General features: G+C 41.5%; 1 protein-coding gene across 1 annotated transcript in view; it reads right to left on the reverse strand.

Moving 5' to 3' along the window:
• NYAP2 (neuronal tyrosine-phosphorylated phosphoinositide-3-kinase adaptor 2) overlaps positions 1–27,752 on the reverse strand; it is a 123,775-nt gene that overhangs the window by 47,469 nt on the left and 48,554 nt on the right. The window contains exons 2-3 of the mRNA XM_053952000.1: positions 22,494–22,792; positions 2,448–3,545 (exon numbers count right to left, since the gene is read on the reverse strand). Of these exons, the coding sequence (XP_053807975.1) occupies positions 2,448–3,545; positions 22,494–22,792 (1,397 nt within the window). The remainder of the gene's footprint in view (positions 1–2,447; positions 3,546–22,493; positions 22,793–27,752) is intronic.

Below are 27,752 nucleotides of genomic sequence, written 5' to 3' on the forward strand. Positions count from 1 at the left end.
GCCAGACTTGTATGTGTTTTCTATAAATCTTAGAGTGTCTTCTACCTCTGCAATATCTGAACAAAAACCTGATCCTTGCTCAGGGTAGTAATCCCACAGGATTAAGTCATACTGTAAATACCAGACAAATTACAATCAGATTAGATGGGCAGTCTGTTCATTTACTCAACGCAGCTGTACTCCAGAGTCTTTTCACCATTGGTCTCTATTTATAACATGAATGTGTTTTTCTTAAATAAATGAACACAATTTCAATTCCATATCTCTCTTGTTCTTATAATTTGTGGCCAATAAGGAACAGATTTCTACTTGCTAAGGAGCAAAGAGAGTGCTCCTTGAGAGGCCAACAAGGCTGCTCTTGGTACAGATCTGCAGGGCAAGATTTAGTTTAAATTTATCAGTGAGAAGTCCTTTGAAAGTTTTGCATTCAATTTCAGTCAAGTAGAATATAGCAAACATATTCTGGAGATATATATGAGACAGCAGCACAGATATGCTGAAATTTCCCAGGATTTGCAATATTCATGGCAGGAATTTCTCCAGGTTCCAAACTTGCTTACACTGGTGAGAGTACAAACCTCACTGAGTAGAACTAGTGTAGCATGGGATTTACAGGGGATTTCTGCTCACTTATGAATCAGAAGCATATTAAATAATGCTCAGTATTACCTGCCAAAGTCTCCCTAGCTTTTCACTGTAATTATTTATAAATGTCACATCACATCCCTCATAATTGTTCCAAATTACAAGAATCATTTTGCCTTTTAGATACAAACTTGCTTCCATCCAGCACACAAATCCGGTGTTACTGTAGTTTTACTACTGCAATCAATTAATGAAACCCTACTGAATCATGGGGCTGAGACTTTCATAAAACAGGATTAATGACTAGAGGCCATGAAAATACTAAAGGCAAATTAAGCAAACTGCTGCACCAACTAGTATCCTCAGTATCTTGCTAACTCTACTCTCACCTTCACCTTCTGACTGCAGTCACTATTCCTGATGTGCACAGAGATAAATAAGAATAACACTGAGGCTGGAGAAGTGGAGCCAATGAGTGAGGAGGCATGACTTGTAGGCCAGCCAAACCCATTGCCACCATTCTGACACACAGGCATGTCCTCACTCAGCTGCAGAGGTGCAAGGCAGCCAACTCTGCCCGTGGAAACCCAGAGGGGGTGTTCTGCTGAGCACCCTGAGCTTTCCCCGAAGTGCTGTGACCACACTGCAGTGAATGACATAACAGAGTGGCACAAACACAACCAGAAACACAGTGTGGAATTCACTTCCCTTCTGCAGTGATAGAGTAGCCTGGAAATCAGAACACTCTTTTATCAGGTATAAACCAGCGCAGTTTATCATACATAGAGCTGTCAATAGCTACACTACAGCACCTACACAAACATGAGATCAGCCGCTCTCCAAAGAAAGCTTTTTCATTAGGCAGGTGTCAACAACTCAAAGTCATAAACAGATTTTACTGAAGTGGAGGAGAAAGCATCCCAAGTCTGCTTTGCACTGAGGCAGGAGGTGTTAGAACGACCTTCCATTGCAGGACACCCACTGAACAGGAAGAGTTTTGCAACAGAAATACTGGTGCCTGGTTCTGCTTTCACACATGTGACTCCTTTTTATTTCAAAAGGAGTTTCCATATTTCACTAGCTCAGAAGTACATGGTGTACATGGTGGAAACCTGAATGCATATGGAATATTGATTTTATGACACAGCATATGACAAGTGAATATTGGCTTAAGGTTTCCCTGCACAGCCTCCTTCTGTGCATTTCTTCCTGTGTGGGTTTATAGGTAATGTGCATTATAAAGTATGTTGGTTTTCAGATCAATTCACAGCACAACCTTCTAACCAGTCACACCAGTCCAGCTGAAAGAGATCTTCCATGGCACAGCATGGAAGGAGAGGAATGGTTTACACAGAATCACAGAATCATTTAGGTTGGAAAAGTCCTCCAAGATCACCAACCTTAACCTTTGCCTCAGGCTTAACCAAGGTTAAACTGGTACCTCTGGTTGCCACCATATTTTCCAGGATTTCTGGCCAAGTTAAGGGTGATCAGTGATCTCTGCAAATAACCCTCAACAGGTTATTTTGTTACAAGCTGCTTACTGTCTTAGTATCCATCAAGAAAGGAAGTATGTGACAAGGTTGGAAGATCCCAACTCACATGGAACCTTTACAGCTGTGGAAAAATTAACAAGAACCAACTCTTTTTGCAAGACAAAGCCATGAATTGTACTTCTAAGTGCAGTATGCATACTTAAAAACCTTAAAAATATAACTATATGAAGACTAAAGCAATAATATTTTTTCTTTTCATTTCAGGAATTCAGAATTCTGAGGTATTTAATTTTTTGCAAGCATTTGATTTAGTAAAGTACAGATACTATTATACAAAGATGAGGAAAAATTACATCAAGGACTTACTTTCTGCAGGTTCCTTAGATCTTCTGCCACTGGACGATTTCCTCAGGAGACTTCGTCCTGAGGTGAAGAGGCTGGTCAGTTCCTCCAGAGGACTGGTGGGTGTGCGAGAGCGGGAACTGCTCTGAGATGATGACCCATAGGTGCTGACCGACACACTGACCATCTTCCCTCCTTCTTGCAATGTGTTTCTGGCTGTAGAATGAGGCACTGATGGAGAGCTTCTTGAGAGACTTCCTGAATGTACAGAGTCATAAGGTGGAGGTCTTTTGAGGCTTAAGGGGGTAAGAGACCTACCCATACTGACAGGAGAAGGTGAGGCAGAGTGACTTTTAGGATAACCGTGTGGAGACTGTGTTCTGTATAAGGTAGAAGGATGAGGAGGTGAGGAGGTGTGCCCAGGGGTGCTAGTTCCATGAGATACTGTCTGGTCTTTCTCCAGTTTTTGATGGCCTGGTGTATGAGGTGGCAGTGAAGATGGAGAAGCTCCAGCTTGCTGTTTGATGTAAGACACATTTTCTAAGACGGGAAGCTTTGTGACTTCTAATGGAGTTAGAGGAGACTCGTCAGAATTTGGGGAACACTGCACTGGTGCTGGTGGGAACACCAGCAGTGGAGGTCTGTGAGAAAGCAGGTTTGGAAATGGCGGGGGTATGTCACAAAGCAAGCCCTTGGGAGTAGATGGCACTGAAGACTTGGTGAAATCTAGGTCAGGCACTGTGGGAGTAGCACACTGAGAAGAACAAGTGTGATGGTCATATTCACACTGACACTTTGAATCTTGGCCTACATCATCAAATATAGGGTATTTCATCTCCTCATAGACTGCTTCACTTTGGTCATCCTCATCTTTTTTGAAGTCTCTGAGAATATTCCCAACCATTTCAATATAAACAGGCTCTTCTTCCTCTGTGTCTGGAGCAGGACTGCTGACCTGCGAGAGCGAGGCATCCCTAGTGAGGGTTGTCTTCATAGGGCCATGCTTTTTGATATATGTTTCATCAAAAGATGTGCTTAGCTGAGTGTTTGGGTTTCGTTTCGGCTTAGGAGGTGGAATCTTCTTTGTGTACTCATCACTGTGAGGTCTTGGTTTGGCTGACACTGAGAACAGAACAGAACATAAACTCGTCAGAAGCCTGTAACACACTTTGTCAACCACAAGGTCTCTGTTACAGTGTCATAATTCTAGAATGGATTTCATGGGACCAGCCTGTCACTGGTTTTCTCTGGTATTACATCAATAGAACACTATAAAAATAACACTCAATTCAAAACACTCCTAGACTTCTCCCAGAATGCTCTGACACTCCAGGATTAAGTAACTAGTGAGCACTTCCCTTCCTCCGAGACATCTGTTCTTTCCCAAACTCTTTGGGACAGGGGACTTTCCATTTTTAAATATTATGCTTTTCAAATACCACTGTGGGATTTTAACGACCCAAAGAGTTGCCAACGACATAACACTAAATATCAAAATGAACTCCTTTTGGCTCCAAGGGAACAGTTAAGATTCTGGACAGTCATACTGGAATGACAGTGAGGTAACTCTGCAGTGATAAAGTGATGAATCAAGACCTTTTTATTTATAGTAACTCCTTGCATAAAGCACAACAATTGTTTCAGCACTAACAGAGAAGGAAAATACTCATACACAAACTGTAAAATCTGCTGTTGAGATAATTCTAGTGATTTATCTGGACTCTATTATATTGTAGAATCTTGTGACTCTCTTCACCAGATTTCTGTGAAGTCAAGGAATAGCAAAATATGTCACAGATTTGGATCCATTCCACACTGGTTACTTCTAGAAACCTTGTCTTTGAAATTTTAAAACATTGTGATGAAATTCATTTGAAATGAGAGGTCAAGGGTTTCTTGGAAATTATCCTTTATGAATTATACAATAAGGAAACTCATGCAAACTGCATTTTGTTCATTTTGCATAAAGAGCTAATAAAACATCTCATTAAATGTTAGGGTTAATAAAATGCCCCATTAAATGTTTAAGTGAAGTCAGCTTTTATCCTAAGCAGACTCAACAAACTTATTCAGAAACAAAATTTATCACATACGCTAAACCTAGCTTGTGTTTCTAGAAGGTAATTGATACCTCACTGGTAAGTTCCCCAGTTCAAATAAACAAACAAACAAACACAGAGTTAGAATGGTAGCTTTCCTGCTAGTGGCCAGGTTAGAATGGTAGCCAGGTTAGAATGGTAGCTTTACTGCCTTTCCAAATTTTGTTGCTCCTTGTAATTCACTTCTGTATATCTGCCAGTTTGAACTCAATGCTCAGAAGAATTTCCAGACACCTTCTGCTGACCCATCAGCAAGCAACCAGCAAATGTCTGATGCTAAACCAGGCAGGCAGCACTCACAAAGTTAAAACCTCTCTTTTAGAAACAGCCATAAACATATTCCTAAAGCCAGCAGTGGGGCAGTGCTCTGCTAGCTCAAAGACAGCATTTTGAGTCTGGGAGGATGCTGGCTCAGAGCTGGATTAAAGCACCTGCATTAAAGCACTTTACTAGCATGGTTTGGTCACTATCAGAGGAGAATTCAAAGTGTTATCACTTTGTCACACTCATGCTTTGATCTGCTAAATAACTTCTGTTCAATTCCCACAAGGTGTAGCAGTAAAGGCAGATGATAAACAAGTTTTGTTCAGGAATTAGGAGCTGTGAATGTGTACGTGTACAAAGTAATGAGACTACTCTTTGTTAGTAGAATTTGTTTTAGCTTAACACATAACTAAGGTACAACAAAGCAAAAAGCAAAAGAAATCTTGCCAGAATTAAAAGAAAAAAGAAAAGGCTCAAAAAATTATATTATACTTTCATGATGGTTCCAATTAATGTGTTCCACTTTGCAGCAGGCTAGGGACATGCAAAAGCTACCACAGATAAGAGTGTTTGGTAGCTTGATAGTTTTTCACTATGTGGATATATCCTAATGCATTTTAAATTTGTCTTTTTAATTAACCCAAATTAATTTTCTTGAATGTATTAGGCTAGACTTTTGGGAATAAGATGTAGGCTACCAGAATCATTTGGGTTTTGCAGAAAATATTACTTGTGATGTATTTGACAATACTGGCAGATTTTTCTTGCCTGCTTCCAGCTAAATCACTATTTCATTTCTGTTTAGTGTTTTATTTGTATATTATGATTTTATATATTCTACTGGCATAAACTTGATCTCAGTCATCTCTCCAACCTCTGTTAATCTGATTTACAACACTGTCAAAAGCAATCTTATTCAGATTGCTGTCATTAAAATGAAGAGACAATCAATGAAACTGGCATGAACTGCCTGATCATTTGTGAACATGTTGTACATGACCTGAACTCTACTTCAGCTACATTTGAAAATCCTGTATTTTGTAAACACGGGCTTCTCACAGTCTTCAGTTCCCTATGCATCATGCTGCCATCAGTAATGGATACCTGAGAAAGGAACATTTCCTGCTCCTCTGCTTCCTCAGATCCCTGTTCCCAGTGCTGCCTTTTACATCTTCTGTGCCACAGGTGTCATGCTGAGAATGTGCTCTGTCTTACAGCCACAACCCCACTCTCTGATATCTTTATCTGGATGGGTGTTAATGATGGACAAAATAATCAAAAGCTGAGCTCCTCTTGTGCTGTGGTCATTCAAGGCTAATGTTAACTGATAATTTTTCTAAAAACAGCCAAAAGTGGTCAAAAGTACTGTGTTTTTAAATTGCTAGGAAAACCATATTTTCCTCTTTCCTCATTCTATTTTCACATTTTTTATCCAGCTGAAGAGGTTCTGCTACACTGTCTAAACCTGTCCTTGAGTGTTGGCGTTCCCATATACAACATCCACAGGTTATTACATTACAAATGAGGAAATGAGAAATGTCAAGGAAAAGCAATTGACATTCTGCCATCTAGTTCTGTATTTTTGTATGGGTTGAAATTAAGTACCACAATGACACACAGAGCCTCATCTGCCATTGCATGGTATGTAGCACTAGCCTGGAATATATTGGTGACATTATCAACAAAAAGGTCAAATGACCCAATTCTGCTGTATGAGACAGGGTAAAACATGACAAGGTGATTTACTTTCCATTTGCTATTTAAAGCATTTTTTCTCTGCTGAAGTTTATTTTACTAAACCACCTATTTTCAGGAGGTTGTGTGTTACTGAGATCTTTTTCCCTTCATGACAAATTGGACTTTTCAAACTTAATTTTTTACCTAAATTGTTTAAATATTTTACAAACCTTAAAAGTTACCTCCTATATGCTGCTCAGAGTATGAATGTTTGCTCCTATAAGACTCACTAGAGAAAATACACAGGTAAATGGATAGACTTAATAACAAAGAAAGCTTTTTATCATTACTAGGAACAGAAGAACTGTTCACACCCACTAGGAACTCCCTCAGATGCAGGAGGACATTCAGGAGGCAAACTGAATTATCTTTAAGAAGGCTATGGTGCAAGACACTTAAATTTATTTAACAACGGTTTCCACTCTGAAACACAGCTCCCTGGCAAGGGCTAGACTCTACAGCACACCTGTTAATGGAATATGAATCATGAACTACTGCTCCAGCTCAGAACAAGAGAGAGGAGTAACAGGAATCCTGCAGCTGAACAGAGCTGTGCAAAGCCAATGAAAGGAGCAGGGAGTATTTGTGCAGTTCCGGTGTCACCAACATTAGGCAGGGATAGATGTGCTTGAATGCAGAAACCCTGGCAAGATCCCAAACCCAATGAAAGGAAATTATTTGGCTATCTCCAGAGAGGAACAGGCAAGATTGCTTAAAGTACTTGACATTTATCAGGCAGAAAAAGCATTTGGTGCCTGCTGGGAACATAAACTTATATGAAAAGTGAACCATGCTGGCATATTGGTGATACACATACTGCCATGGTGTCTGCTCTAAACATGGACTAATTAAGTGCTTTCCAACATGAACTACTATGTCCTTGATAAAACTGTTGCCTCTAACTTGTGTTGAGAGTCTGCCACTTGTATGCATCAGAGCACACAAGTCCTGATCCAAAGCTAAGTGGAAGAAATGAAAGTGAGAATTGTTTCTTTGCCCACCAGGTGCAGCTTTCCTCAAACATCCATCTCAAAGTGCACCACAAACCTCTTGTGAGTGCTTCCATTACAGACACACTCAAGCCCAAGAGAGCACCAGGCCTGTGGGGAGGTTGAGCACATGGGGGGTGCTCAGGGGACGATGCTCAGCACCTGCTCCATGGTCCTCTGTCCCCACAGGAGCTGCCCTGGCTGTGGGAGCTCTGAATTCTGTGCCAGCACCTCCTTGTTTGCATCAGAGCCACCCAAACTACGGCAGCTGATAACCTGGAGGCACAACCATCCTTGCAAACAAGAGTGAATTCCCCAGAGTTCCCTCTGCTTGGGCAGGCACTCTCCACGTAGGGCACTCCTTCCAAGCAACTCTCTGGCTTCAGCAAACTTTAAGGGAAACCAGAGATGCAGCTCTGGTAACTCCAGGTCTCATCTCGAAGCAAGAAGCACAGTGCTTAAAATAGCCTCATGGAAGCCCTACTGTATAAGGAGAATATGACATTTTTGAAATGATATATTTGTAGTGCAAAGGTTATGCATAGCTTTCAGACAGACCCAGATAATCTCCCTTTCATAGTTAATTTTGGAAATAGAGAATGCTTCTCATATTGTCCTTCTGAAGTATATTTTTATTCTTTAAGGAGAGACTGAAATATGAAAATGTGTTGTTAGATTGTTGTTTATTATTTGCTTACTATATAAGGAATAAGTGAAAACATCTAAAAATTAGAAATTATTTTGCTATTCTATATTGTCTTTTGGGTATTTTCCAGTTTTGCATTCCACAGACCACTCCAGTGAATTTTTCTGTTCACTGTAACAGAATAAAACCACAAACAAGAAAATTGTTCCCTTTCAATTTCTACAAGAGGCTATAGATTCAATGAAGGAATGGTTTGGGGCCTAAAAGTGCTTATATTGGGTTAGATTTCATTATCTCTGTAGATGAAGTTTGAATAGTCTTAGTGAAACTGATTTTTAAAAGGCACAGTCATCTGAACATCAAAAGATGCATTCAGGAGACCTAAGTTTAAATAATCTCTTTTTACAGGACTCATCTATCATTTTTACCTCCTAATGCCACATTTCAATATTTCTCTTCTGCCATGCTAGACTCTTAGGCATTTTACACAAGGGTTTTATTTTAATTTATTTGTTTATATCAAAACTTGCACAGCGATTCCTATCATTGGAAAGCAATGGAATTGGAAAACAAAAACATTTAAAATAGTTATTGGAGACATACAGTGTTGAACACACATCTTTTCTTCTCCAAAAAATATTTGAAGGCAAATATTCCTACAGTATGAACAGCCATAAAATATACACACAAAATGCATCTTAGCAAGTGATTATTGAAACATCATCAATAGTTTGAAGTAACATCAGAGCGTGTATTTCTCTCAAGAAAAGAGTCTGGCTCTCAAAATAGCATTGTCCTCATGGACACAAGGCCTTTTCCTGCAGGCTATCTCCTCCCTTCCTAAAAGATGCTCTAAAAGAAGGGAAGCACATGGGAGGAATAAAAGAACAATCTGATTAATTCAAACAGGCAATAGGTGGTTTCAGCACAATGGTTTCAAACAGCACCTATTTCTTCCCCCTCCTAAATTTATTAGCTCTTACTGGAAATTATTTGGGCATTTAAAGAGGACAAAACTATACTGAAAATGAAAGGACTAAAAGTCAGTGTCATAAAATAATGCTGATGTGCTACCTGTATGTCTCAAGGCTATGATTAAGGATACTTCCTCAAAAGTATTCAGGTCCCTTTGTTTTGGCTACGACTTCTTTTGGCTTTTAAAATGATTGATTTCCGCTCTAATTGAAAGTGGTGGAGAACTTATGGGTCTGGGAGTGATAGTCCAGAATTAAATATCAGTACAAAAGAGAGCAGAATCAGGGCCTGCAGTTAAATCCAGCTCTGCATTGCTCCAGCAGTACAACCACTGCAGCTGACAGGCACCATGGTTAGAGATGTTCTGCTCTCAGGTCCAGCTCAGGGCCACAGAACTGAACCCCCAGCCCCAACACTGCACACTCTGCACATGCCAAGGTTGCCATACCTTCCTGGGGCTCACAAAAACCAGCCTAGGGCATCAGTGCCTTGCTGCCAGAGCCTCCTCCCAGCACAGCAGGGGCTGCCAGTCCTTTGCTCTGCAGGGACTCAACAATTTATCAAGACAAGGGGAGACCCAGAGGTGCCAGGATATGTCAAAACCTTTGTAGTGTCAGCATGGTGCAGATTCCCTACCCAAATTGCCACATTCCAGAGCAGACTGACTTCTAGGTTTTCTGCTTCACAGCCCCCACTTTTCTGTACCTCCATCTGGCCAATTAGCCTTTCCTGTAGTGCAAAGGTCTCCAAAAATGCACAGAAAATTACAAAGTGAATGTCTCCTCCTGAATGCCCAGCCTCATATATAGGAGTGCTCTCCTATATTTTGAACTTCATAGTCTTGTCTTTTTAAAGAATGAGTAATTGATGTCCCTGATTTTTCCAGATAACACTGAATAGACAAAGAAAAAAAAAGAAAGGTATTTGGAAAATAATTACAAATTATTTGCAATCAAGCTGTTCTGTACTATTCACTGAGTCTGAAAGTTATTGTCAGGCTTGGTAAGGCAGAAAAAGCAAGACTTTGGACAATTAAGGAAAGAATAGTCAATTTGAATCATCCTCCTTTTACTGGAAAACTGATGTGTTGAGTGCAAATGGAGGCAAATGAAAATCTCACAGTAACTTCTTTTAGGTGGGTCTCTAAGTACCCTGTGATAGATACACTCTGGGTACCCATCTAGAAAAATATCCTTGAACTAACATGACCAGACACAAGGGGGTCACATCTCTGGCAATACATGGGTTTAAGTTATAGGAGTTCCAGGAAGAGGCTCTGAGGACAGAGAGGTGGGAGGATTACTGGGGAAAGATCCTCACGCTGCCCACACATGCAATGAGTATTTTTGAAATTCTGGTTCATTCTGAACTCTGCAATATGCAAAACAGGTTTTGCAACCAGTGTTACAGTGACAATAAAAATATCTGTAACTCTATATAGTCTGGAGGAATTCTAGAGAAAGGCAATTGGTATGGAAATTTCTCTATCACAAGCATCATTAGTGGAGAAAGTGGAAACAAAATGACTGAATCATGCATGCAGACAAATTAATTTACAGTCTATGTGCCTGTTGGTGTCTCATGCAGGAGCCTGTACAGAGCTGGAGTACTGAGGGGTTAAGCATGTTTACAGCAGAGTACAGTAAAACAGCCACAGAGCAGAAACATCAGTAAAGCCCTTCTAGTTTATAGCACCATTTATGGAGTCTCGACTGTCTGTGTGAAAATGAAACCTAAAGAGTTTGCTGGTTTACTGTGAATTAACTGCTATTATTCTATTCTTATAGCTCCCCACAAACACTTCACACGGAGAACAGTGGGTGACACCAGCCTTCCCCAGCCCCCAAATCAGCATTTTTATTGTGGTGCAGTTCTCATGGAGCTGTCACCCTGCGCTAGCTGCCCCTTCTCTACAGCTACCCTGTATCCTTAATTAAGTATCTTATTCCTTAAGTATCAGATTCCCTGACTACCACACAGAAGATGGTGATGCTCTGAGCTTCTACAGGCTGTGCCATGGGATGGCTGCAAGTACAGCAGCATTTCTGTTGGCCTGTAGAAAGAAAAGATCTCTCCTCTGTCCAGAAAGGGAAGCTTCTGGTGGTGTGAAGAGCTAAGTCCCATCAAGACATGCCTTAGACACCTACATCACATGAGCTTGGTGTGCAGAGGACACCACAACAGCAGTGACCCTTTGAGGGCTGAGTTGCTTCTTCCTGCTCCTGCTGCCCAAAGGCACTGAAGGCCTCTGTGGCATTATCTGTTGATGCTCCTGGTAACAGAGGCAGACCCCAGTGTGAATGCAGCTCCTGGCTTCACAGGAACAACACTGCTATCCATTACTGGCTGTGACAGCTGAGGGCAGCAACGTGGGAAATCATTTGCTGAACTTTCATGAACTTCTTGGAGAAGGTACAGCACACAGGCTCTCTGACCCAGTGCTCACAGAGACACTGAATGGAACAAATCTCTGCAAGACTTCCTGGCTCTGGGGGATTTCTAAAACCAGGACATGCACCTAAAGAGTGGAACTCCAACATTATTTACTGGAGAAATGGTAAAGAAGAAAATCAAGCTAGATTTAGATAAATGCTAAATGAAGCAGGAAGTTTAACTCAACTACTTTATTTATCTAGAAAAATAGTATTTATTTGCTCACTTGATTTGTTGTTTTGGTTCACAAACAACCAGACTAGAAGTCTAGCAATTACTATATGCAAAGACTTGAATAATTTATCCAGCAATATGAGACTCCTCATTTTTCAGATCCACAGCAATGCCTATCTTCTATTTACAGCTAACATAAGTAGGTCAAATGCATTATTTGCTTATATAAGTAACAATCTGTTTGCCGAGCTTCTAAAATAATTGCAGCCCATTAAATCAAACTGGCAGGCCTACCAAGGTGGTATTGTGCAGAATATCGAGCTCATGGGGACTTCAACACGAGATGTGCTGTGTCCAACTATTCCACAGGCACAGCAGCCCCACAGAGGCTCCTGTGCTTCCTTGGTGCCTGCACCAGTGACAAGGAGCCAGCAGATTTCAGCAACCCCCTCTCTCCCAGAAGTCCAGTGGGCTCTGTTCAGTTCTTTCCTTGAGGCAATTGTACAAAGCTGCGCTGACTGACACATCCAGCAGGTCCTTCCGCCACCGCTGAGCTCGAGTTTCAAAACAAAGCACAGGGTTGATGGCCAGGGTCAGATGAGTCACCACAGCAGGAGCATCAGAAAGCAAATGAGCCACAATGAGCAAGAGTTCAGTGAAAGGGCCACTCTTTCCTTTACCAAAAGGCCACAAGGTGACCCTGCAGAAGCGGTTCCTGTAAGTTGTCACTGAACATTTTTGGGTGAATATGATGATAGCTGAAGTGAGCCAGAGCAGCTCACAGGCAGGCAGCAGTGCCTGGAAATGTAACAGCAACAGCACTATGGGCAGAGGCTGAGTGGTATGAAATACTCACTGTAATCAGCTTTAGGAAAAATGCCTCCCAGCTATTAATGTTACTTCCATCTCCATAGGGGTGACTCCTCTCTCCTCAACTCTAAATAAAGTGTTGACAAAATTACAGACAGGCCACATGTTATCAGCTGCCTCACACTCAGAGCTTCTCTGTGTGCCTGGCATCTATCATTTCATCCTGCATTTATTGAAGATAGTGTAGTGAAACTAGCAGAGCCTGTAATAGTGTTGATCTACAAGGGTCAAGTAGCTGGGCCTAATCCCCATAAATTCACCTGGTATGACTGCAGTGGACAGTGCCATTTTGACAGAGTTTTGGGCAGTTCCAAACAAGCTTTAGGAGAATCATCTCCTGTTTCAAATGTCAGGCTTGACCTCATTGTTCCAGCTGAGAAGCAAGATGGAGAATGAAAAGGCAAAGATGGAGCAGAAAAAGGAAGGGGAAAGCAGAAGTTATTGCTATAACCTATTGTCTACAGCCTGTTTCATTTTGTTGTTTTTCAGAAGCAAAGCTCTTTGCAGGAATTCATCCCCACCACCAAGGCACAGTCTATGGCAGAGCACAGCTCAGAACAGCCTGAGCTCTGTGGGGGTTGTTACACACCATCTCCTGGGACTGTCTGTTCTGTAAACTCATGGCATTCAGCACTTCAGAGCTGCACCATAAAGGCAGCTCAGATTTTGCCATCCTTATTCACACTCTGCAGCATCAGTGATACCCACAGGAGATTGGGACAGGGATCTTGAGCAGTTCCTACACTGAGTGGCTGCTTGAAGTCTTGCCTTCCACAGTGACTGCCCTGAGTTCAGAAATTAAACCCTGCCAGGCATGTGACATTTCACATTAGCAAGGACAGTGTTTTTCACATATTTCCTTCTCCATTCAAAATCTTCTTTCTACAGTGCTGCTAACAAAAACAGTGTCCCATCAGCTCAAGTTTTCAATGCGAGCACAAACATTCTCATCATAAGCAGATTGCAAATTACCTCACTAAACAAAGCTTTTATCGCTATCTGTGTGTTACAAAGGAGGAATCTGTGACACTGAGGGACAAGTGAAATGCTCGAGGTCATCTGAGCCAGTGGCTGTTCCTCCACTTACACCCCTGGGAGATGATGCTTAGTATTATTTTACAGAAGTCTCCATTTGGCTTAACACTTACTGACATGCAAGCATACATTTGCAGAACTGGGATCATATGGCAATGAGTCACTGCAGATATTTGGCCACACCACCAGTATAAATTATTTCACCTTTAACATAAAATAACAAATTCAGAATCATAGAACATTTTGAGTTTTCATGCCTTTGCTTGCAAACATTCATTATTAAGAAAATAAGTAGGCTAGACATATTATCAAGCTTTTGCATCCACACTAGTCCTATAGCTTCAAGTTTGTGCTTGGCACACTTTGGTATGTTTGCTTTTTTGGTTGTGGATTTTTTTTTTCTTTTAATCAAAAGGTTGCTTACCATCCTATTCACCAAAATTCAAATGTTAAGATACTTCCATTTCATAAAAAAAATCCTAACCCCCCTCTTGAAAATGAGACTTCTGGCATCACCTCGGTGATTTCACAGCAAGGTTTATAGCCAGTCCATCCTTTGGTATTCTACCAAGAGGAAATAGGAGAGAGCTCCATTAGCAGTCATGCATGGAGGGGAGAATGCCAGCAATCTCCTTAATCCCACAAAGCACCATTAGGACCAGCAACCCAAAGGCAATACTGCTGTTTTTTCCAGGCATGTTTATGCTCAGAGAGTCCTGTACTTGTAGTATTGGTTTTACCACTAAGCATAAGGGGAGCTATAATTCTTCAATCATTACATGCATGGGGGCTGTGAATTTGAAGGTAGAGTATTCTTTATGAATATCTCAGAGAAATTATGGGAGCCATTGCAAATATTATACCACTGTACTGGAAATGGATATTAAGCTTTTGCTGATATCAAGTACACCATGCTCCAGCTTTTTACTGCCCACTTCTAAGCCTTTCCCCGCCCTGAATTAGCAGAGAGCTACAAACCACCTCAGACTTTGGGATACACACTTCTTGTTTGACATGCCAGCAGTTTAAAGTTACGGCCACTAAAATCAGCACTAAAATTATGTGCGCATCATTTTCTATTTTCCCCTCTTGCATCTGTGAAAAGCCAGGCTGGTACACTGTGACCTCCAGGCAAGTTGATGGCAGTGCAAGAAGGGAGCTGTGCTCTGTGGAGCTGTCAGTGCCGTGCACGTTACCCCAGCACAGCAGTGTTCACACACGGACGGACGGACGGACAAGCGTGAAGTGCCAAACACAGTTGCAGCATGTCAGGCATATGCTGCCTGATGTCATCCAGCATTAAGCCAAGTGGAAGGGATGAAAGCAGCAAACCAGTGCACCAACCAAGACTACAACATTCAAACAGTCGTTAGAAAGAACCTACCAATGAAACAGGCTGGCCATGACAGGATCTCACCTGGAGCTAGACGTGAATCTCTTGGGATGTGATTCTGTAAGCACTGTGCATTCCCAGGGAAGCCAATGTTTGTGCAGGGGGCACAAAATGTTTTAAGAGCTCAGTCATGCTTCACTCCATGAGGAGTTGTCTCATTTGGTTATTAAAGTGAGAAGAGAATTAGGGCACCAGTTAAAAATAAGTTAAGACAAAGAGGTGGAAATTCAATGTACTTGCTGTATAATAAAAAGTGCAGCTGTTTTGTGGCCTTTTTCTTCAATTCCAAATTAATTTTGCCAGACACATCTATTATCACAGACCAGCTCTGAGAGTAAACAGGAGCTTTAGGATTTCAGTCTGATCCCTCAAGCCCTTACTCATTTGTCCACAATGCCTTTAACAGAAAAACATGCCAAAAAAGTATGCAAAACAGAAGTGTAGTAGGAGTATTCTCAGATTGTTATTTTTGCAGTTTCAGAGGCATTTCATTTTACTTAACAATTTGTGATGTGCTGTCAAAACAAGGCAAGAGAATTAACCTGGATTTCTCCTCCCCTCCTCTCCTGGCCTTGACTTCAGAGACATTCAGTGAAGCAAAATAATGCAAGAATCTAGTATTTCAGCTCATAATATTTCAGTATTGTTGTCCCCTGAGGTATAAACAAAACAAAAAATGAAATAAAGTCACAAATGATGCCTTACAGTGACCTGCTGACAATGAATAGGTTTATTGATATTATAACCTTACAGTTACATAGGGTCTGTCTATTGAGGCTGCAAATTAACCATGCAGTGAACAAGACCACCCACACTTTAGCTTTCTTCAGAGACTCCCTCTTCAGTCTGGTCTTCCTGGCAGAGATTATTGATTTGGACACCTCAAAGAGCACATCTGAAGTACTTCCAGGAGTGGGTTGGCTCTAAAAGCAGCCTAGAGACTTTCATATTATATGAAACCCACGCTAATACTCTGTCCTAGATCCCAGGTAACTGCTTGAATAAGTGGCTCACATTTCCTTGCCTTGTTGGCATGTCCAGGGGCTACAGTGACCTTTACAGTCAGAGGACAGCAGCCTGAGAAGATCTCCCATACAGTATGTCTGCGCTATGCCCAACACTGCTCTTAGGTCTGAGATGGTCCAGCTAATTCCAAGGCAGAATGATGTGAATTCACCAGCAGTTTGGACCTGGGCTTGTGACCAGGCTTATAAACTCTCCTGAGCCCTGGACCACTGGGGCTCTGCAGAAGTGCAGAAAAGCCCACATGCTCACAGCAGGAGTCACAAATGTTTAGCAGATCTTGCTGGCCTCAGCTGAGGGCAGGCAGCTCTTCCTGGACTGGCTGCATTTGCAGTTAATCTGGTAAATCAGCAAAACACTCCCTGAACTCACATTATTAAGGCTTTTCCATTATCAAGAACATCACAGCTTCCATTACTCTTGAGAGCAGAGCAATAGCTGTACTGCAGGGGAGCTGCACATTTAATTTTGGGCATTTTTAACCCTGTTGAAGAGTCTCAGCAAATGAGCAACATCCTATCGGGAAAAGAGCGAGGAGGAATACATAAAGCAACTTTGTTAAATTAAGAGAATAAAGAAAAAAGTCCCTAAGTACACAGGATAGACTAGCAGAACACAGCTGAAGTACCAACTGCCAGGTCCTGGGCACTGCGTGATTCCCAAGTGGGTAACAGAGCTTCGTGTCTTTTACCACTGCCTGGTCTATTTTCTGTTCAATGCTTGCAGCTTCCATTAACATTAATGACTATGCATATGTGCCTTCAGGGTAAGAACATATTCCCTCTGTGGCTTCAAAACTTGTTTATAAATCCCTCCAAAAATCACATTGTGCTCATTGCTCTGCACAGAAAGCTATTATAACAGCTATAAGAACTGCTATGTTCATTCTCTCCTTTCCCCTTGCCCTTGCTTATCTGAGGGATGAGGAAACACACCTGGAAAGATGAAGGGCTGAAGAAGGTGATGCAGGGAAGTAAATCAGCTCTGGAAGCTGCAATCTGAAAACTGACTTGCTGCAGGGAGGGGCAAACTGAAGTCTCAGCAAAAGCAGAGAAAAACAAATCCCAAAGTACTGAAAAATTACTCCCCCCATCAACACCCAGAAAGCAAAGCCTTTGAAAGTCTCTAAGCTATTAAATACTAGAGAACAGACCAAAATCTTTGCCATGTCCTAACTGCTTGAATGCAGGTCAGTGGGAACGAGCTGCTGGGCAGAATCCCAACACAGTCAGGCCAGTGCTGCCCTCCACCCTTCTGATCCCTGGGGCAGCAAGGAGGCTGGGAGGGGAAGGGCTGAGCAAAGGGAAAGATACACCAGGGTTCCATTAGGAGCTGCACAGCTCTACCACTGCTGAAGGCACCATAACCATCCCCATGCCACCTGGACACACAGGGCACACACTTCTCTGGAGTCAGGCATGGCAGCTGAAACTCCACCTCACTCAACTGACAACAAGGCCTGTGATTTCTGACTTTTCTGCCTTTGACTTTCCCCTTCATCAGTGCCAGCCCTTCTCCTGACATGCACAGATTCAAGTTAAGCTCTCTTGAGCCTCACAGGCTGCTAGGGATACAGTGGAGCATACAAACAATTATGGGTAAGACAGCACTGAGATCAAGAATCAGATTAAGGTATGTGAAGGAAAACCACCTTGCTCTACACACAGCTCAACAGCAGCTCACATTATCCCTATACAGCTATTGTGAACCAAGCTGCAGCTTTCCACAGGGAAAAACACTGCTCAAAACATGGTGCAGGCTGCAGGAAAGAGAAAATGAGCTGTAAAATGTACAGTGCACAGTATGCAAGCACTGAGGCCTCTCAGCACAATGACCCACTGCAGCTCAAACGGCACCTGACTGAGGAGCCCCTGCCCGGGGAGGATGCCCTGGAGCTGGAGCTCAGGAGGCAGCACACCCTTGTGCTGCTCTGCCATGCTGCCCTCCCTGCTCCCAGGCCACATCCCAGCACTGCAGCAGCACTGCAGCCACAGTGACAAGTGGCCCAGGCTGCGAGGGAGCTGATTGCAAGAGCCGTGGCACAAGTCTGGGGCTCGCTGCGCAGGGCTCTGACAGACTGCACTGCAGGATGCTGCTCACCAGCCCTGCCTCCCCACTCCTCTGCCACAGCTCCTGGCACGGGGTGCAGCAGCACTCGTGCCTCAAAGCCACGTCCCTAAAACGCTGCCCTGTGCTGTGTCAGTGCTGGGCTGTCATGTCAGCAGGAGGCCAAGCACATAGCCCAGAGCAGGAGCATCTTAAAGTGCCCACAGGTCAACCCACCAGAACCCATCTGTCAGACCCTTTAGACGGGCTAGGTCTGAATAGGGCTCATTAAAGATATTTCTTCCTTTAGTAGGCATGGATAAAAAGATCTGGGAATAAGATCTGGCTATAAGGAATGACATGTCATGGTTACCACAGAGGACACTATTTCAAAGTTCAGGTTAAATACATTATTCACTAAGGTACGAAATAAAAGCAAAACAGCTTTATGTAAAACCAACAAAAGTATTAAATCCCTTTAATCCAAACTCTGCTTAATGACAGTAGCAAAACTTCAAATTTACAATGAAGAGCCACCAGTCTAGCTGACAGAAAACAAGATTTATGAGAGAGATCAACTGGACTGCAAGCCCAGTTACAGTTACTGTAATTGCTTTTCTCCTGAGAAAAAATTTCCTTACAAGCTGCCCACCCTTAGAAATTGCTGATCTCACTGCAAGGGACTTAGAAGGCAGCAGCAAGAAGGATATCTTCTTTCCCAAGACACTTGGAAAGAAAACACTAAACAAATTGAGTGGGTTCAAGAGGTGGGTCCCCTGCAAGTATTTTCTCACATCAGAGGTAAATTTTCCTTTGGCTTTGGCAGCAGAAAAATTACAACCATGAGCAGCATTGTGAAAATGCTGTTTTAACTGGCATCTGTGTGCATGTTTGTATGTACATGCAAGTATATAGAACCTGCTTTTGCATTACACATGCACATTATGCAGACATAAATTAAATTTTATAATCAAATTATATATTTAATGTGTATTTTTATATAATATAATGTAGTACTCCATATGACTAAGCAGAATTTTAACAAAAAATTAACTTTCAAAATGCATTTTACTTGTATCTTTTCATTTTTATTTGCACTGCAGCAGATCTGTAAACCTTTCCTGTAGACATGCAGTGATCATATCAAAAAACACTGCTTGAGGCTGGTTACATCAACCAATTATACTTTTTTATTACTTCCTTTTTCTGTGAGATTGGGCACTGAAAATAAATCAATTAATTATACTCCTGCATTTTTGCAATAAAGAGTCTTTCAGGATCAAGATTAGATATGCCTTCTATGCTGAAATGCTATTTTAAATTACCCTTTTCAATTCACTTCTCACTTCCAATGTGTAATGCATGGGGCACAGCTCCATTTGCTTGCTGTTCCTACCAGAGTTTGAAAACTCTGAAGAAAAGACAACTCATGTTTTTAAAAACAGAAAGAAATGCATTGGATGGAAGGCGTTCAGTGGGTGCATATGAGAGGCAGCCAGAAGAGTAAAAAATGGAATATAAAAGCACAAGAAGGGACACAAAGTGTGGAAACACAGCAACAAAGCTAAAGTCAAGGAGAAGGACGCCTTCAGGCTGCAGAGGGCTCTTCCAGGCAGAGCCAAGGTAAGCTAGGATGAACAAAACAAACCCAAGTGCTGCTGCAGGAGACAGGGCCACTATGGGTCACTGCAACTTCAGGGAAGATTCTCACACTCCCACAAGTATGGAAGCCAGAGCACTTATAGGAAAAGTGCACAGAACCAGTGGGGGGTTACTGCTGCTATTTGTGCTTCAGGAGGAAAAGGTCCTTCAAGCTCATGACCAAATATATTCTGCCCTTTCTGCAGTAAAGTCAGACATACTCAAACCAATCTAATGTTATGGCAGATATGATGGGATATACTCAATATTTTGATTTCATCATGATGAAAAAGAGTATCAAAGTTACTTTCAGTTACTGCTTTTGTTTGTATAAACAGGATCACTATCAAAAAGCAAAAAGTAAACGTTTAATAAAAACAAATGATGAGGCTCACCCTGGTTGTCTAGAAAATGTAGCAATTTCCTTTTCAAAGTAGCCACCAGGTCAGACAATGGACATTATAGTCTGAATTATTCTGCACAGCCACAAAGAAAAATTGTGCTGGGAACAATTTTGTTAAAACTCCTTTGTATATTTTATGCTAGTGATGGAGTATTACTCATTCATCAGTTCTTTCCAGAGATCTTGCTATGAATATTCAGCTCTTGATGACAATAATGAGAATCCAAGGTGCTCTGCAATACTTGGACTCTGGTATGGCACCATTGTCATACAGATGAACCAGAGTGAACATGGCTACAGTACCACACATGTCACTCATAACCTCGTGTGATGTGACAGATCAAGCTCAACCTGCACAGAGTGAAGGAAGAAAAGTGTCTTTGGAAACAGAAATGTCAACCAATTTTGAACTTTGAAATCTGTCAGAAGGGACATGACTACATATTCCTTTCTTGGAATCAAATTTCAGATGGCAGAAAAAGATGAGGGAAAGGAAACAAAGTTTTCAGAACCTTCCAGAATGACAATAATGCTGAAGAAAACCTAGTTCTGTGAGGAGAAAAGCTGCTTAAGGGGTCTGCCATGACTTCTGTGAGGCTGGCAAAATACATGGATGTATTTAAACTATAATTGCTATTATTGCTACTTCAAATCTGTCAAGTTCTCTTGCTTCTCAGCAAATGAGGAAAAGGGCTGGGATATGGATATAAAATGGGCTCCAATCCTAATCATCCTAGAGATGGTGCTGAAGTCAGCTATTCTGAACAGTACCATGTACTGTGTGATTCAATTCACACTTGCAGGAATAGTCATTAAACAAATTAAAATATAGTCATTAAACCCTTTCCTACTATGCTGTCTGCAAAAGAAAACTTCATCTCATCTTGGTGGTTCTGGTTGGGCAGATTCAGGGAGAAAGGGTGCTAAGAAACAAATTAAAGAACTATAAAAATACTTTAAAATGTTGTATTTTTTAAAAGAAGTTTTGAGCAATGTAAGAGCACCTGCCTTTCACCTCAGAGCATATCAGACCAAGAAGTTTGTGCCTCTTTTGATATTAAATTAAACTTTGAAAGACTTTCTGATAAGAGAATTTAAATCTCAAAGTTAAATGGTTTCTGTGTAGGCTTTGGTCCAGTAAAATTGTGTAAAACTGCTTTTATTAAGGAAAGCTACTTAATGCTTGCATTTATCATGTTAGTCTGCATGGAGTTGATGTCATGGTCACTGAAGAAGACAAGATATGGAAGTAATGGAAAATGTCATCTGTGCAATAACAACCAAGAGCATTAATAAATCCACAGCTTTGTTCAGCACTTGTGTTCAACTTCACACTTATAGACATACGTGTCACCATGATTTACACATTTGTTGGCATCCTTGTTATCATCGACAATTTTTTAAAAGCAGATTTGCATGAAGGGGGTCATAGCATGAATGTAGCTAACAAGTATTTCTGGCCACAGCACCAAGCAAAAGGATACACACAAGGAGGACAACGTGCTGCATCAGATGTCAAAACTGGTACGTAACACAGCAGTGGGAGACACCAGCACTGATCAAAACCATTTGTCCTCGTGGGTTCCTTCCTACAGTTCACACTGTGAAGCAGAGTCATCCTGATCTCTCTAGGAGAGAGTACAGCTGGTCCTACTGCTGCACAGAATGTGTTCACAGCATGGAATAAAGGAAGGAGAGGATCCCTACAGCGTTAGCTCATCTTTAGCAGTGCAGAGTAAGGAAGCAATATCCTTACTAAAACTATTTGTTAACTCTCTTCTGAATGCTTCACTGGCTGAAATGTAACTGGGAGGAATAGGAAGAGAAAATGTAGACTCAGACACAAACAGAAGCTTTGGGCTATCCATTATATCATCCTGGCTAAAATTTTTACTGCTGGATGATATTTCATAGCTGTGGAGTTTCATGGTCATGCAGTATTCTTTTTATTAATTTCTATTCTTCATTCCTTTGTTGAGGAGAATCCCTTCCAGAGCTGTGGCTCTGCATCAGGCTAATGATATGGCCAGTGGTCCTTGGCTAGTGGGCAGATAACATTGACTGACAGCAATCTCTTTCCCCCTTCCCTTTGAGTAAATTCAACTCATTCTCCAGTATACATCCAGACCATGTCAGTGGTGTAGTTCTGTGACAAACATCAAAGGCAAAATTATCTAGAGCAGTTGGATGGTTGGTCCAACATTTAGACACGAGAGGTCTAGGATACCTGTGTTGGCACTGTTACACAAATAGGGAAACATACAGGTAATTCCAAAATGCAACAGGATAATCTTAAGACTGGTTCATCAACCCCCTTTTCCCCAAAGAATTACAGTGTTTACCTTCAGTCCTGTCTGGTAGTTTCCCACTTTTGCTTGTTGTTCCAGTGTTGACTGTTTCAGACGAGGTGCTCAGTTTGGTGTTGGGGTCTCGCTTCGGTTTTGGAGGTGGCTGCTTTCTAGAGCTGCTGCTTTCATCATCAGTTCCTCCAACTGAATGAAGAGACTGGGATCTGACAGTGAAGCCACTGGAGCAGGGGTGTGGCAGTCTGTCCTGAGGAGCAGGCATTGTCATAAATCCCATGCGGAAATGTTTCCCCACGTAGCTGCCTTCATTTCCTCTTGCTACTTCTCCACCTATGCTGTAAGAGAAAATACAGATATAAGCAAAAGGTCCTCCTTTGCCTGAACTGTACCTGGAATCAGGGTCTCAGTTCTACCTGTGACAAGCAGATCATGTTTTTGAATTTGAAAACAAGAATGCTCTTCTCTGAAAAGAAGATGACTAATAGAAAAGTCTAGTTTTCAACATAAGCTGCCAACAACTGAGACACAGATACACTGCTATGCACTCAGAATTTTATAAGAAGAAATCAAGGAAAGCTTTTGCCAGGTTTCATACCATTGTAACTTGAAATTTTCTATAGAACAAATTTCAAACATTGAAAGTCAGAACTGAGTTTTCAGGAAAACAGGAGACTGTGAATAGGGCAAAGAATAACACTTTAGAAATGCAAGAAGGGTGTATTGATCCATACTCCCTGACACTCATCTTTGACTACAGATGCTCATGTAGCTTGGGAAACAAGGCTCAATCTTTTCCCTTGAGACTAAAGAACGGTAGAGAAAAAATGTTCTAAAAATTACTTGGATATAGGAAACTCAACATCACATCAAATCCACATAAATCTGCAACACGAGCAGCTTCAGATAGTAAATTACAAGTTTAGGAGACGAAAAGACCATGAACTGTGGGACACCAGGAAGAAAATAACCTCCAGCCATTTAGAAACACAGGTAAAGAAGAAGGAAAGCTCAGTTGAAACAAGTGCTACCATACTGAACACTGCATTTTTCTGTGGGTGGCATGACTGAGAACTTGATATTATTCCTGTTCCACTCATGCTTATCAGTTCTGAAAAACAGCTCTTACTGTTTTTAAGACTTTAAAAGTTTAAAACTTTTACTGTTTTAAACTGCAAACCAGCAGCACATTTCAGTTCAGGCAAGTCAGTGACTATGCAAAGAAACTCAGCAACACACACAGGTCAACGTGGGCCTGTTTGCAAGGAGGTTTGAAATGGTACCACTGTGGGCACATAGAAATGTCAGCACAAGAACTGTGAAGCATCAGAAAGCTCTAATTAGCTCCTGTTTCCCCTTCACACAGAGTAAAGCTCTAAGCTGGATAAGTGCTTCTCTGAAAGTTTCTTACTTGATGTTGCCTTGGTCTGATGAAGTTTATTTGGTGCTGGAACATATTTCCTTTTTTAAAGACAAGAACATTTCTCAAAAGTGTGAAGAATAAGCAAGGTCACCTCATTTCCACCCTATCTTCACTGTAGGTAAAACATAAGCTGTATATAATTGTCCTAAAGGCATCAGACTGGCAATGAGCAATATACAGCTTTGTGCATGATAAAGCAGAACCTTTGTTTGCTTATTACTCTCCCTGCATTTTTATTCCATTTCCTCTCCAAGTGGAGGTGTCCACTTTCAAAACTGGTTAACAACAGAACAGAACTGACTGTGTGTCACTTTCCAGGGGCACTGACACCGACCCACATATGTAAACACGTGCACACACGCCTGCCACACATATGCACACTCTAGTCCATGCTCATAACCAAGTTGTTACTAAATCCTAATTGGCATCAATGCCAAAGGGATTTGCAGCCAGAAAGATCAAGAGGTAGAGTTCATTAATTTGAATATTTCTAAAAAACCTATAGTTAGTTTGAATGATTAACTATGCCTCTACTAATCTTCCATAAATTGTTCTGAAAATAATATAATTCTCTAACACTGGACTACAGAACGAGTCTGTCATATTATTTAAGGAAGATTACTATCCAAACATGCTGAAGAATGCAGGTGGGGAGTCTGCTTCCTTGCTTATGTCCATTGGATAATCACATTTAGCAAAGAAAAATTCAGTTTGCCATGTCTCCATTGTTACAGTTCTTAACAGTTTACACTATTTAATTACTGCATTTACTTCACTGCTGCATAAAGATGTTTGAACCATCCACTATAAGCCAAGTTCTTATGGCAAGCTGGATATACATGCACAAATCCCTCTGAGGTGATATATTTCACCCTTTTCCTAAGAATACACAGAACTGCATTTATATGAAACATGAGGGTTTTTTTGCCAAACTGCTGCATCTTGTTTTCCAGAAATTAAAACTTACAAAATGTACTCCTGTTGTCTAAATGCACAGTCTCATTAAACAATTAAATCAAATCCTTTCCCTCACCCCACCTTTCTTAATTTTTTCATTCCTCACTGAGTTTCAACGTCGATGAAACACTCACCTACTTCCTACTTCCAAAGAGCCTACAGCCAGGTGAGAGAGAGGTTGTGGGTACAGATGGGAGCAGAACTTGCTGCTGTGCAGCATCACAGCTGGAATAGATCTGATCTTGTTATCCTACATCCTCTGCTCAGCTACCAGGCAAAAACAGCAGGGCACCATTTCCCTGTTTTCAGCCACATTTAAAAGAGGATCCATTTGTCTTTGAATGTAGGAGCCAACATCAGCTGCAGGTTAAGCTCTGTAAACCACAGGCTGAAGAAGACTAGCCTCCAGTCTTTGGTCCTGGGCCCTGGTCACTGACCAGGATCGCAAAAGGCTTAGGCTTGTTCCTTATGCTGGTAGCAATTCCCAGGAGAGGGCAGTGGGTGTTTCCCAGCTGAGTCTGACCAGCTCACACCAGCACAACACACAGTGGGATGCCAAGTTCACACCTCAGCAATGCAGACCAAAATCCCCTGTGTGTAAAGAGAAAGGAGTAACTCCAGACTTGCACCCAGAGCACAAGATCAAAAGCAGGATGGCAGATTTCAAATGTGGCATCCCCTGCCCTCAGGTAGCAGCATCCTGAAGGTCCATTTGGACTTGTGCAATGCACAGTCTCGCTGTTGTTATATCATGAACCCAGACAGAATGAAAGGATTTATTTATATACTCCTCCTGCTCACAGCCACAGGAATTGGCAGGGGCTAGTGTGTGTCCCACTACAACAAGCTGACAAAGATTTACACATAACTTGCTGTGCAGCAATGACTACAGAGACAGTGAGAGAGAAATGAACTGTGTAGGTCTCACTCCATTATTTCTGACAGGTAAAACTCTGTACTCCTCATTGTACTGATAATGAGCTCTATCTCATTTCAAAACTGTATTATGTGAGTTGCTGTAAGTATTACATAGTTTATTAATATATATGGAAATGCAGATTTGTATTATTCCTCTGGGAAGTTTCAATTTGAACTTGGCCAGGATCAAATGCTTCTCTGACAAAGTATTATGTACAGCATTAAATAACCATTAAAAATGCAAGACATTTGTCTGCAAAGAGAGCCATGATTATAAAACAACAAAATTATATGATTGCTCACGTTAAACACATCAAAGCTGAATTTGTGCTGAAAATGCACTTCAGTGTCTGCCCAGGTCTAGTGACTGATGTGCCACAGGTGGGGAGAAAGGGGCAATGCCAAGGTTGGTGTCAGATACCTTTAAGGAGATTGTTGTAAACCATCTCTCAGAACCACGTTATCAGCCTTCTCCAACCCCAGCTCACCAGGCCCACGCACACCATCGAGCGCTACCAGGTTACACACTCTCCCCTTGGGTGCACTGCAAGGGAAGCAAGATCCCATTCCTCTCCCTCTTCCACACAGTGATGGAATTAAATCATTACAACAAATACCAAAACTGTTGGATCTGTCTTAAACCAGTAACAGCAGATTTCAGCTTTCATTTCTAAAATATGAACAAGAGATCTGACTGATGGATCCGATGAGTCTCATTACATCTCCATACAGGTTTTGTCTGTCAGCTGAGTTTTTGGAGGTCCGAACTGGACTAGCATTAAACCACACTGGCCTTGCTGCTCCTACAGCAGTGTCAGCCTGCTGGCATGTAGGCTGTGCTCATGGCAGGGCTGGACACTTCACAGCTCACTTCTGGTGCTCTGATCTTTTCCACCGAGCAGATACTGGAGTATTGATGTGACTACAGCACAGAATAATGGAAGAACGTCTTTGAAGAACTACAGAGGAGAAAGTCTTTTATATTATTCATTTCATTAGACACCACAAGAGTGCAAGTAACAGAGGAAGACTAAACATTAAAAATGAACACAGAAAGTATTCTAAATGCAAACAGCATGGGGAAGGTCGTGTCTACCTTGATTTGCTGTGAGTCATAATGTTCCTGTTGACTCTGAACATATTTTCAAGTTGTTAAATTTGAAAACTAAGACAAATAAATTTTCATCACATTGATGAAAAATACATGGCAAACGGAAAGTATCCAGAGACTATCTGCATCAGGGTGGTCTTTTTAGTTTGCATTGTTCCTATTTAATATTGCAAAGAACAATTTTAATTTGCTGTGCAGTCTCATTACTTGGTTGAGACAGAAACTGAATTCATTCTTGGAAAAAAAATAATAGTTGTATGAAAACTCCTGTTTTATTTGGTGTCACTGTTTAACTATAAAGAAAATGGAATATTAAATTCTTCAGTGCAGCTGTAAGGAGTAGAAATCTTGGACTGAGACCATAAAGTCAGAATACCCTGGAAATAGATTTTCTTCCCAGCCATCTATCAACTCTTGTTCTTGGTTTTCATGCAAAAATTCTCCTATCAGTTTAAATTTACACTGGATTACTTTCATCCCTCAGGCATGAAGAACCACTTCATAGTTCTCCTCATCTTTGTATGATTTCCTTTTTTCTTCTTGTGCTGCTTTACATGGGATTTTCTGCTTTTTTGGCACAAGTTCAAAAAGGGAGCTTCACCTGATTATGAGATTTGACCTCCAAAGCAGGAGGAAGGGGGATTTGCTCTGCTGGGGATGTGTCATCTTTGAAGGTATTTTAATTTCTTTGCTGTGATACATTCCAGTCAGGACCACAGAAGGTCACCATCCTTCTAAGTGCTGGAATTCCAGGTAGCCAAGAGAAACCATTTCAAGAGCATCTGCTTGCTCCTCTTGTGCTTGAAGAAGATTCATCACAGATACTGTGGTTCATTTGCTGGCAGAAACTGAGCTGAGAGTCTCTGCAGGCTCCTCTGAGGAAGTGGGG

Source organism: Vidua chalybeata, chromosome 10 (genome assembly GCF_026979565.1).
Source record: "Vidua chalybeata isolate OUT-0048 chromosome 10, bVidCha1 merged haplotype, whole genome shotgun sequence".
NCBI classification, from domain to species: Eukaryota; Metazoa; Chordata; class Aves; order Passeriformes; family Viduidae; genus Vidua; species Vidua chalybeata.